This window comes from Pteropus medius, unplaced genomic scaffold (genome assembly GCF_902729225.1).
Source record: "Pteropus medius unplaced genomic scaffold, Ma_sr-lr_union100, whole genome shotgun sequence".
NCBI lineage: Eukaryota > Metazoa > Chordata > Mammalia > Chiroptera > Pteropodidae > Pteropus > Pteropus medius.
The window spans coordinates 3470506-3484170 of NW_024344241.1; the positions used below are offsets into that span (position 1 = coordinate 3470506).

General features: G+C 40.7%; 1 protein-coding gene across 1 annotated transcript in view; it reads right to left on the minus strand.

Annotated features, from left to right (window-relative positions):
* The window catches only part of LY86 (lymphocyte antigen 86), a 70000-nt gene extending 62711 nt beyond the window's left edge, over positions 1 to 7289 (minus strand). The window contains exon 1 of the mRNA XM_039869402.1: positions 7117 to 7289. Within this exon, the coding sequence (XP_039725336.1) occupies positions 7117 to 7243 (127 nt within the window). The 5' untranslated portion in view covers positions 7244 to 7289. The remainder of the gene's footprint in view (positions 1 to 7116) is intronic.
* Between the last annotated feature and the right edge of the window lie 6376 nt (positions 7290 to 13665).

Here is a 13665-nt window from a genome sequence, read left to right on the forward strand (position 1 = left end):
TACTCAACAGCTCTTTTAAAAGTGCTTGGGAGAATTAACAGGGAGGAACCCAGTGGCTTGGTAGTAGAAACTCACCTGAAGACTTAGTTCTCTTCCAGCTCCTGTTCAACCTCAACTGTTTTCTGTTTCTGTTTCACACACACACACACACACACACACACACACACACACACACACATTTTATTAACTTCCTGTCTTTACATTTGGGCCAAAAGGTCTCACTCTGCTCAAGGCAGCTAGCTAGGTTAACCCTTTAGAATTGCATTTTTATTTATCTGGCTATTTGCCTACTTATTTTTAATTGCACTTTATTTATATCCTTATTAGTCTCAGAAAATAAACTAAGAGAGAAATTGCTTTCTGTGTGCAATATTTTAAAGTGCTGCTAAATGACTACTTGGCCTGCGATGTTTTCCATTATTACCATTATAGTTTGATGTTGTTGCTTCTTTTGTGTTTGTCTCATGCTCCATTTACTTCAGAAGTATTAGGTTTTGAGGAAAGCAGTTTTTTACCCCACCCTTTGCTCCCAGAGTAGTTCTGAAAAAATTTTTCTATGAACATTTTATCAACATGCCTATTCATTCTGCTCTGCAGCTAGGTCATTTGCTGCTTACTCTTTATTTTAGAGGAGATGCTGCCACCATTGCTTTGCATTCTTAAAGCCTGATTAATTGTCTCGTTTGACTATCTTGATGGATTATGCAGGTGCACATGACCTGATTTTGACTTTGTAATTAAGGACATTTTGGAGGTCAGATAAAATACCCACCCTGCAGCAAACTTTAGCAACACACAAAACCTATTTAGACAGATATGGACAAGGCCGATTGCCTTCAAGGGGAGGTGTTGATTACAAGTTTGAAACATAGTGGCCAGATGCCATGGCCTCCTGACCCTAGAACCTCCTGGGTAGCTGGCCGGACCCCATAGGGACCACCCACAGACCTCAACTAACTGCCAGAGAGAGGGCTTTCCCTCTGCCCCCCTTTCCAATTCATCAAGTTCTCCACAGATGAAACTCATGTCAGGTGTGGAGGACATAGGGTTTCCCTATAGAGTAAGCATGCCAAACTTTTCAAGAGGGCTCTAACTGAAAACTATGCTGTTACTGATAAGAGAATGGTAGATGTCATTTTCAGACACATTTGCAAAAAAAGAGAACTTGGCACATGTGGCTGAAAAATGTAGATGTGAGTGCTTCTTCTCGTCTATGGCTGCTGCAGGTCCCTGGTGGATACTGGGGGAGAGCCAACCAGGCCCAGCTTTGAGCGTGTGCAGAGAGAGGAGGCTGGAGTGGGGGGCAGGGAGAGGAAACAATCCTGGAGTCAGAAGACAAATCTCCTCCTCCCCCTGCTCCCTTCTTCCTCCTCCTCCTCCATTTTCTAGTCCACAGAATACTTGGGGTTTTAATCTCTTCACACAAAGACTTAGTTTTTGAGGCGTGCCTTCTCCCTGTCTTCACTCTATGTTTCATGCCACTAGGCATGGAGTCAGACACTTAGGCTTGTATCATGGCTCAATGACGTTACTTAATTAACATAGTTATTATGTGTGAGTTTCAGTGTCTTCATCTGGGAAATGGAAATAAACATACTACATACCTCATAGGGTTGTTAGTAAGGGTCGAATGAGACCTTATAAATGGAAAGACTTTCTAAATTGTAAAATGTTATGCAAAAGCAGGAGATTTTTATGGTAACGATGATTCTTTCAAAGGTAGCCTATAAATTCCTTTCAATCATGGTGGTTTAGGTGTCAAGTTCACTTGACCACAGAGCCTCTCTATAGCTACAATTATCCAGAAGACCTAGAACTTGAGGCTCTGATCTGGTGAACAGCTCGGAGATTCCTTCCTAACCTTGACCAGGGAGAAGCAAACTGTTTCTATAAAGGGCCATATAGTTAATATTTTAGGCTCTGTGGGCCATATAGTCACAATCGCATTACTCGATATTGTAGCATGGTAGCAGCCAAAGATAAGACATAGATGAATGAGCCATGATACAAGTTGTATGTTCCAATACAACTTTATTTATGAATGCAGAAATTTGAATTTCATATAATTTCACATGTCACAAATATTACTTTTGCTTTTCAAATTTTTAGCTATTTAAAAATGTAAAAACTATTCTTAGCTCACGGGCCACACAAAAATGGTCAGCAGGTGAGATTTGGCCTATGGGCTTCATTTGCTGACCTCTGCACTGGACAACTCCCAGGAACTGCTTGAATGGGCAGGTTGACTCTGAGTGTCAGGGAAATTAAAAGGGGGACAGGAAGTGATTTAGGCATGTGTCATGGGTTTCTTATTTTTTATGATCCTCCTCTCTGCCTGGTTGATGTCAGCATTAATGACAACATTAGTCGATCTACACTCAGGCTCTGGCCAGAAAATACTACCTAGATCTCTGCTCTCCAGTCCTTATCAAAAACCCATAAAAGCAGCAGCAGCAACAACAACAACAATGGCAACAATACTTTGCATTTAATTTTCACACAACCTGAGCAGTATGTGAATTTATTATTCCTTTTGTAGTGGACTGAATAATGGCTCCCAAAGATATCTATGTCCAATGCCAAGAAACCTTGAATGTAACCTTATTTAGCAACAGGGACTTAGCAACTATGATTAAACTAAGGGTCTTGAGGTAATGAGATTATCCTAATCACAAGTGTCCTCGTAAGAGGGGGACAGAGGGAGATACTACACAGAAGAAAGCAATGTGATAGCTGAAGATGCTACATTGTTGGCTTTGAAGATGGAGAAAGGGGCTGCAAGCCAAGGAATGCAAAGGATGCAGTTGTAGAAGCTGGAAAAAACAAGGAAAGAGATTCTCCTCTAGAGTTTCCAAGAGAGAGTGGCACTTGACCAAGTGAAACAGACTTTGGACTCCTGACCTCCAGGACTCTAAAAGAATAAATGTGTGTCACGTTAAGCCACCAAGTGATAACTTGTGACAGCAGCTACTTTACAATCAAGCACAGGAGACTTAGTATTGCTCAAGGGTTGGAATGAATTTTGCTGACTCCAGATCCCAAAATCTTATCCCTCACATTGCCTCATTGTTGTATGTATCCTGACCTTCCCTGGCTTTATCATTCCCCTTCTTCACCCTCCCCTTACTCTGCTTCTTCCACTACTAGTTCACCTTCTCATCATGTGTACTTTCGTAATCTACCTCATGTACTGGTGTGATAGAGGCAGCGTGTAAATAAATACATTGGTGGACTTTTGCGACATGTGCATGGAGTGGGGGTCCCTGGGATTTTTCTAGCCCTGGGAATTGTCTTATGATTTAACCAAAGAAAGTCCCCTGACTGCTCTTGTTCCTTCTTTGCTTTTGTAAAGGTTGTTACACTGTAGTACTAATAGTTGGACATAGCAGGACTTCTGCTTTTTCAGAATATTTACTTACTTCCTGGTCAGTATTGAGAGCTCCATGAATGCTTATAAGTTTTTTTCTTTTCAAGGGTTTTTGTATTATTCAAAACAGTTTCTAACCTAAGATTTCTTCTTCCCACTAAAATTATAAAACAAAAAGAGAGGGGAAAAATAAAACACTAAGCCTAGAAAATAATGGATCCTCTATTCGGTCGGCTAACTCTCTCACATCCATGTGCATATTGGAATTCTAGAAGCCTCTGATGTGCACTTAGGATGTGTAAATACCAGGACTGGCTAGAGTGTCACAACATGTAGCCTTAGCACTGTTATCAATGTGAAGTCCTTGGGGGCTGCCTCACTATGAATCCTACAGTGGAGAGAGGGCCACCTTCATCTGGGGAGGGGTATGCAGTCAATGGCTAGGAAGACATGAAGCAGAGCCCATGTCTAAAGAAGCTCCTAGGACTCACTTTGTTAACCCCAAAGTGTACTGAAGATTCCCTCTGACATTATGGCTGTTGAAACGATGCTGGTTCAGGCTCTCATTGTTTCTTTCCTGGATTATTGATTCTACAGACTACAAACTCTGCCTCTAGCCTCAAACAGCTTTCAGTCTAATATCTACACTCCTACCCATTACCTGAGAGATCTTTCCAAATGTGTCCTCCTCATTGCCAATGGGATGCAGCCCAACTTTATCTGGGTCTCCTTGTGTATTAGGGTTCTCCAGAAAAACATAAACAATGAAATTACATATGTAATATATATATATTATATATATGTTATATATATATTAATATATATATATATATATTTCATATATATGTTTGTATGTATGTATTCTAGAAAGAGATTTATTATGAGGTATAGGCTCCCATGACTATGGAGGCTGCGAATTCCCATGATGTGCTACCTGAAAGTTGGAGATCCAAGAAAGACGATGATGTAGTTTGAAGGCCTGAGAAACAAGAGTGTTGCAAGCAGGAGATAAAGCCCAACTCAGCCATCAGGCCAAAATTGGATTTTCCATTTCTCCACCTTTTTGTCCTATCCAGGCCCTTAACAGATTAGGTGAGGTCTATTGGTGAGGGTGATCTGCTTTACTCAGTCCACTGATTCAAATGCTACTGTCTTCTGGAGACACCCTTACAGATACATCCAGAAATAAAGCTTAACCAGGTGGCTGGGCATCTCTTAACCCAATCAAGTTGACACATAAAATTAACGATCATATTGAGCTCTGCCCACTCTTTCCACCTTATTTTTCATCCCGCTCTTGTGTTCAGCACCCTGAATTCTATGCCTGGTCACATCCCCATCCTTCACACATGCCATTCCCTCCTTCCTGATCCTGACCTCTATTCCACTGACTTCAGATCAAACTCTAGAAGATTAAAACACAGGCTCTGGAGTCAGGCAGGCCTTGGATCAATTCATGTTAATTGCACAAATATTTACCTCGTGCCTTCTCTGTGCCACTAGAGATGTAATATTGCCACTGTTGCTTGTGTGGCCTTGGGAAAGTTACCTGATGTTTCTAACCCTCAGTTTACACATCTGTAAAATAAGAATAATTCATAGAAAGTACTTGGCATAGTGCCTGTCACATATAAACCTTTCATAAACATGAGATGTTACAGTTACTATTTTTATCATTCTTTAAGGTTGAACTCAAGCTTGATGACCCTTCCTCAGACAGATTTGGTCTCCAAGCTCATCCTTTCCAACCACTGTGTGCCCTGGTACATGATGCATACCTCTATTCCAGCCCTTCATACAGAGCGTTTACCCTGTTATTTAATTGTCTGACCCCTACCACTGTTGGACGAGAACTGCATCTCCTCCATTCTGTTCTTCTGAGTGCCCAGAGCAGGACTTGTGCCTGACATTCATTGCCTCTGTGGAGCAGACGGAGGACTTATCCCTAGGTGGGCCAGTGCAATGATCTAGTTCTTTTCCTGATGCATCTGCTCCTCTTGTTGCTCCTGGCAGCGACTTGAAAGGCTGTGCCAAGCTTGGCTGTAGGCTGAAGGCTGGTCAGGGAGGTGGATCAGTCATGGCAAACTTTTATGGGAGGATGAATTGGAAAAACAAATCCTGACCAGTCCATTCATCTCAAGTCTTGCTTCTCATCCTGCTCATAATAAATAGATGCCAGCAGAAAGTGTTCCATCCCCACAGGAAGAGCAAGAGTAATGAGATCAACACACTGGCATCTAGCCATTTATTCTCTTTAACATTAAAAAATATTGGGGGGTGCACTTTAATGTTCTATGTTTCTTCTTTTTAAAGGAGTCAAGTCAAGTCAAACTGAAGACAAATGACCTTGAAGACTGGCCTAATTGTCAGGCCCTTTCTGAGGCAGCTCCTTGGGTGGCAATTACAGGGATCAGTTATCTGCTCAAGTGCAACATCTCCACAACTTCTGAGCTTGCAGTGGGGGCAATGTAGATGCTTAAAGTGTATCTCCTTTTCACCTCCTTCAGTCCAAACAATATTTTGCTTCCTGTCAACCTCCAAAGTGTCATATTTCACAAATGTCATGCCTTTTCATGAGCCCATCCTTCTAATCTTTATTCAAGATGTGGTCCTGAGGTTAGGCTCATTTCTCACCATGTAGGCCCCCTTAATGGACCGAGTTGTTATGCCTCCTCCGCTGATTAGTATATTGAAGCCCTAACCCTCAATACCTTAGAATATGGCTGTATTTGGAGATGGGGCCTTTAAAGAGGTGATTAAGGTAAAAGAGGTTGTATGGGTGGGCTCTAATCCAACATGACTAGTGTTCTTATAAGAAGAGAGAGACACACTAAAAATGTGTGGGCACAGAGGAAAAACTATGTAAAGACCCAGAGAGAAGAAAGCCGTCTGCAAGCCAAAGAGAGAGATCCTAGGAGAAACCAATGCTGCTGACACCTCGATCTTAGACTTTTAGCCTCCAGAACTATTAGTAAATTTCTGTTATTTAAGCCACCAAATCTGTGGTGTTCTGTTATGACAGCCCTAATAGACTAATCTAAACCCCAAAGTGTTGTTTCAGACACTCATTACAGTAGTTCCCCACATTCTGCTCACTAGATTGCGATTTTTGTTGGTTTATCTGTTTGCCCCATTGGGGTAACAATTATGGTTCATTCTCTTTTGTTACGTCTAGCACTAGAGAAAATCCAGGCATTAATAGTTGCAAAATAAATTTTTGCTTAATAATGAGTGATGCTGTTGCAATGGAAACTCTAGGAATGTCATAAGAAGGACAGGAATCTTCTCTTTGGCATAAGTGACCTTTTCACTCAACTTGCAAACTAAAGAAACTGTCTAGGGGTACAATTATTATTATTATTATTATTGTTATTATTATTATTATTATTATTTTTGAGCAGGGGATTGGAAGAGTCTTTTCTTAATTTTGAACTGGTGAGGTTTCTTGATTTGATAGACTCATTGGTCATTTTGTTATTTTTCAGGTTCTGTAGTATTAGTGAACTGCTCCATTTAGATTCTCAATGTCTCTGTTTTGTCCTCTTGGTGGGTCTCTTTAAGATCTTTCCCACCTCTGACCCTCTTTTTTTCCAAATGATCCAAATGGCCCTTGCAGGCCCACCGTGAGTGGAGAAAGTGTCCGGTGCTGGTCTCCTCACCTTTCACCCACCCCGACTAAGCGCTACAGCAGCCCATCTGTTGGCCTTACTTTCCCCTCAAACACAAATGGATATTTTGAAAGACCTTACCACAACTCTGGTAGAGCACTTCCAAGCTTCCATCTTTGCAAGCTGTGTGTGTGGGCCAGGCTTGGCCACCACCGCCGTTGAGAAAAATTAGAGTCCAGATGAGGAAGGCAGCCGTGAAACCCTTCATGGTGAGGGCCTGTGTGTGACCAACTGAAAAATAACAGGCCCAATGTAAAGGGCTTTCAGGGTGGTTCTTCCTCTCCCCTCATTAAAGGGGTGACATGTTCAGTTTCACTTCTCATATTTTATGCTCCTAGGGAACCACTGTGAGACGCAAAAGGCAGTTAGCAGAGACATTTGAATACTATTCCCCCAGGACCTTTGGCACTTGAATCAGCAGGGTGAGGCTAGTTTCAGTTGGGGGTAGGTTGGATGCTGACTTTCTGCTTTCATCGGGAGAAACTAGAAAGTGGTACATGACTTTATGCCTTAGGTCCTCTCAAACAGCTCTCCTAGGAGCGCCCCTACCCCAGGTGGAGCAGTGAACTCAGGAAAGGTAAGCCACAGGCCACCATGTGTTTTCCATTAGCACGCCCCCATGTCTCTGCAGGCCTCTGATGTGGGCTGCGGACCAGGGACCTGGCTGCTGCTGGCAGGCAGTTCTGGGCATTTGGGACCTGGAATGAGGCTTTTGCCCTACTGGTGTTTTTCTCTCCTAGTGTCAGCTCCACCTTCCAGAGGAGGATGTCAGCAGTGACTTATTTAGCTGCGAGAATAGGGCCTTGTTCTGGGAGCAGCAGATGTGATCTCTGGAGATGAAGTAGAGAGAGAGTAACCTGAAAAGTGAGCGTGTTCTATTTCTGGGTTTGGCTTGGTGAACAAGGGAGGAAAGGATGGGGAAGTGAGGGACTCCCTTTTAAGAGTAGGAGTTTAATTGTTTCGATCATTGGCAGGATTACTAATGTCACATCCCATTTGCTTCTCAAAGCCAGAGTCTGTCTCCTTAATTCTACTACCGCTGTTGTCCTGCTTAGAGACAGCAAGATTTCTGAACTCTCATTCCCCATTCCCACCCCAACTCCACCTTAGCTGGAGAAAACTGGAATCAGGGCCAAGGCCAGCAGATTTTAAGAGCAACAGAGTACATTATTTCCCCTGGGAGGAAAAGCAATTCTCTGAGCACGCTAGGTAAATTGACTATTTCTGCTGATGATTTAAAGTTGCCTCAAAACTTTTTTTGAAGTGAGTGGAATTTAATTACCAATAAAGACAAACAAATATATTGACTTAATTGATGGATGCTTTGCATTTCTTGGAAGACATCAAGGACTAGTCATTTGGGGATAGAAAGGAGGGGCAAGTCTGGTTTTTTTGTTAGGTACTCATCTGCAAATCAGTTGAGTGCCATTGGCTTTCAACAGTAGTTCTCAAAGTATGGTTCTGAATAGCTTGTTACAAATGCAAATTCTTGGGCTATATGCAAGACCAGCTGAATCAAAAACTATAGTGGGGCGGGCCCAGCACTCTGTGTTTTAATACACTTTCCGGCTGAGTCTGACACATGCTAAAATATAAGAACCACTGGCTTTGCAAAACTCAAGGTGAAAGCTGAGCCCGGAAGAAGAGGTGGATGAGTTGCTTTAAGGAGAACAAAGTGGACAAGGTCGCCCCTGGTCTGTGTGAATGGAAGGCAGCTGTGCTATGAACAAGAACTCAGGAGGTGAGAGCCAGGAGCTTAATGTTTAGAGTTGAAGGCCCTGGTGGAATCATTGTCACCACTGGTAGTTCCAGGACAGAAACATGAAGGCCTTTCTTTAAGAACTTTGAGTGCTCCAAGAGTTGTTGGGAGAGCTTTGAACAGTAAGTGAGGAGAGCTGGCAAGGTTAAACTCTCCCACCCTGCATAGCATGGTATGACCAACATACTAGCAGCTCGACCCAAGGGTGCATAGCAGGGAGCAGTGAGCCTGGTAGAGAACTATGAATGGCTGCCAGTAGGGAAACCATGACATCTAAAACTGGGTCACAGATTTTTGTGAATCAAAGGACCTGGCGATGAAATGAAGCTTACTTCAGGAATTGCACTGACATTCAGAAACATTCAAAAGCTCTGGAGGCCTGGTGACACTATGGCAGTGGTCATCAGACTTGAGCGGGCATCAGCATCAACTAAAGGGCTTGTTACACAGATTGTGGGTTCTACACTTAGACTTTTTGATTCAGGAGGTCTGGGGCAGGGCCTGAGAACTTGCATTTCAAACAAATTCCCAGGTGTTGATTATGCTGCTGGTCTGGGGCCACAGTTTGAGGATTTCTACCCTAGACTACAGAATTTCATCTCTTGCAGAGTGTACAATTTTAAAAATCCTCTTATTAACAAAGTATTCTTTTGCTATATGGTGGACAATATTTTGTATAACACATAGCACACCAAAATATGAATAAGGAGTAAGCCATTTTCTCTTATTGAGAATGAGGATTTGACTAAAATAATCAGTTATGGCTCACCTAGTTCAAACAATCCATAATGTTTTGAGAAGTTCTTTAATTAGAAGCTTTGTAAAGATAACAAAAGAGTTTATCAAGAATGTTCTGTTCCCTAATTATAGAATAAAATTAGAATCAGTTTATGGTAGTTATTTAAAATATGGTTTTATATATAAATGGTAACTAAATATACTGTCAGGCTCTGATATTGACTTCCATTATTTTAGCAAATTATGGCTAAAGAACTTGTGCTGTTCTGATCTCATTCAGATTTCTTTTTTACTTTTTTTTGATAGTTCTTTTCCTCCATGTCTGAAGCTGCTCTCTTTTCATAGAGGTTTACTAGGGGATGGTGCCTTTCTTTTCTTGAAGTGCAAAAATGTTATTATCAAGATGGCTATCACTAAAAGTGTTCTTAAGGAGAAAATTCATGTTTAAGGAGAAACTTTAAGAATAACAGGTAAGCTTCTGAGGGCAAGCATCTAACTACATAAGGAAGTTGCTCCACATGACAAAATGAAATGGAATAGGTTTTGCTTCAGAGAGCAAGAAGTGAAGAGAAGAAGGGAGAAGTGAGCTGGTGAAAGTCTGCTGCTGGTTATAGTGAAAAGGCCTGTCTGCAGGTGGGAAGAGCCGAAGCTCTTTAAAGAACAAATTCTAAATTGTTTGCTGTGCCGTGTGCTATGTGACAGCCCTCTCCATTCTGTCACCTACACTAGTTCAGCGGAGACTTACATACCCCAAAACGTTGTGTGTGTGTATGTGAACTGAGACAAGGGCAGAGTTTCATGTTTGACTCAAAGAGCCATAGGAATACAGCTCCCTTGAAAAGTCATTCAGTCTTGGAGTGAGCATTGCACTTCTGCAGTGCATGGAAGGGGCTTTCAGCCAATTTTATCTGCATTTCACATGCCAGCAGATGGCAGATAACTCTGCTCTTAAACACCAGTGATATAGCATTCTTTATCTCCAATGGCAAATGCATTTTCATCATCATTTGTGTTCAACTATGGCTGCTCTCCTTTAATGCCCCTCAGATATTAATTATATTAGGCAGCAATTTTCCTTTGTGTAGCCCTGCCATTTTGCTCCTTTTCTCTGTGGCCTTTCTCCGTGTTTCTTCCACACGACAGTGGGAAGAGACAGGTTTGAACTCTTCCTGCTTTTGTTTTCTAGATTGAGTGCAACCTAAAAATAGCTCTCCTAGTGTGTAGAAGTCAGGAAGCCACACTACTTCCTGTGTAACACTATTTAGCAGTCCTCTGGGGTTTTACTCTGTTTTCACACCCATTGTTAAGTGGACTACATGAATATCTTGTAGAGATGGTGCCATTTTGCCGAGCTTTTCAGTAGAGTCTTTCTACAATCTCCCAGACTTATGGAAGATTCACCCCCAAAGAAACTGCGAGATCCCTGAAAACACATTAGATTTTGGGTATCATATGTTATGTATACGTATCTGATAGAAAAGTGTAGAAACAGTCTGCTTTCTACAGAAAACAGAAAAAAAATTCATCTATTTGTTTACTTGCTTCAGATTCATGCCCTTATTTATTCAGCAAATATTTATTAAGCATTCTAACATGCCAGGAATTCAGCAAAACAAAGTCCCTATTCTCACAGAGCTTACTTTCCAGGGGGAGGAGACAATCAACAAATTTTTTAGTACAATTGTTTAATAAAAGAAAAGAGACTTCGTTTCTTGAAAATTGCATGGTGTTCACATAGAAAATTGAACTGAGCTTTCTGAAATATTTTTAGCTGACTATTGCAGTAAACCTTTTAAAAAATTTTCCTCTAGACTGGTAGTTCATCAGGGCTTTCCAATAACTGTCTGCTCCAATAGACAAACTGTAGCAAACCTATCTGAAATACTACCTCCTCCAATTTTCTTATTATTGCTCCATTTATTATCATTACTAATGTTTATTTATTCTGGGGATGTAATATGCAAAGTCCTTGGTTCCTAAATGGGTCTATAAACTCTATGATAAACTATAAACAGAAATGATTTTTGTTTGTTTGAGGAACACATATGCTGGATGAAAAATGAGGTGGGCTTTATAGATCAATCTGTTCAATTTTCCAATGATCAAAAAGGCAACAAATTGCAGATTCTCATTAAGGCAGAATCTTCTCTGAGATTCAGAGAAGGCAGGTCTAGTCTGAAAGAACCAATGTACGTTGTCTAGGGAGAATGAGAGCGGGGGAGGTAGACAGGGGAAAAATTTTAAATAATTTTTTCAATTAAAAAAATAAATTAAAAAAATAAAAATAAATAAATCATGTATAAATGATAAAATAAAATTTCTTTATAGCATGGAACAAAAGAGCAGCTTGCAGCTAAAACTCTCCTCAAATTAAGATGTTCTCAAGATTTCATTTTGTTAAGATTAAAGTGATTTAAATAACCTGAAAGTATAGCACTATGGAAGAAGCCAGAAGTGTGGTAAAGAATGAAGGGAGTTCTTTACATGCTATGAAGAGGGGTCCTAATTTGCTGTTGTAGCTTGAGCCTTAAGGCTTCAATATGTACCCCCAAATCTAGCTGGTTCCAAATTTTCAGCTGGTTATTATGAGATTTGCACTTGTCATATTTGATCCAAATTATTTGAGAGCACGTATTGCTGGACTGGCAAGTGGTAGTGGGAATAAAATAATGTACTCATTGTTTGCATCAGACCCTGGGAGAGTTTCTTGACCTTTCCCCTGGTGGTGGGTATAAGGTCCACCTAGAATTCTTCTGAAAAGGTACCAAGGAGAGCTTTCTATTCCTTGAAGAAATAATCTTACTCAGCAATAATTCTGACATATAAATTGTAATCTTTGAAGTAGCCTTTTTTTTTTTATCCTTTGGAATAAATAAGAATAGCCAAATGTGCTGGACCCCTATTATGTGCCAGGCATTTTTTTAAGCACTTCAATATATATTCCCTCACTTATTTAATCTTTACAACAGCCTTGCAAGAGAGGCACAGCTCCATGATTCCCCACTCGTAACTTTGAAATCGCAAAGTCTTGAAAAAGGAAAGATTTTCTTTTTGAACTCTTTTGGTGAAAGAATCTGATCTGAATGGATGAGATTTTATTGTACTATTTTATTGCATAAATATTAATGCCATTGATTAGTGGGTAATGGGTTCTGTACCAGATCCCACTGGGAGTGTTATAAAATATATACCCGATTACCTTTCTAAAATCAAGAAATTCTGAATTTTAAATACACTTGTACCTAAATATTTCAGTTAAGGGATACTGGACTTGTTCTATGGTGATCCTCATTCTCCAAATGAGGAAATAGAGGCATAATTAATACCTAGTCCAAGATCACATATGTGGTAGAGCCAAGTTGAAAGTCAGGCAGACTTGAGAATCCAAGTTCTTGACTGGAAAGAAAAATGGCCTCTTTTTTACTGTGCTTGTATGCTTTATTATCCTCTTTTCTAGTGAGATCAAAGCAAGTTATCCCCACTACTTAAAAACTGATGGGACTTGGCCTTTGTAGTTGCAAATAGTAGGTTTGACCCAGGCTTCTCTCTCTGTCAGAGAAGAATTGCATTGATGGGAAGGTGAGTGCTGGGGGAGGGGCAAATAGGACTAATGCAAAGGGAATAGGTTTTGTAGTCAAATAGGCTTGGGTGAAAATCGTGCCTCTGTTGTGTGGTATTGGCAAGTCACATAACAATTTCTCTGTGAGTTTCTTTACCTTTGAAAAAGTCAATAATAATCAATAAATGGTAACTGTTTTTATTAATACTTTTATTTCAAAAGGAAATCAGATATTGGAAGAGGACTTGAGTGACAGGCTCGAGAGTTTCTCAGTAATCTAGTTTACAAACTTTGCTCTTCAGCCAAAGCCAGGCCCTAGACCCCATGACAAGGTGATTAAATGGATGAGCTTATGTGGGATATAAATATCTTATTAGAAGAAATATCTTCTAATTAGAAATACGAGGGGACAATAGAAAACAGGACCTTGAAAATTCAGAAGAGAGAGGCCATGAAAGGTGTCCAGTGAGATGATAAGCTCCTGAACTAGTCTAATGATGGCACCTTTCCTATCTCCACTGGACGCTGCTGAAACAAAGGGTCAGACAATTTTATGACAAGCCACTTAATATTC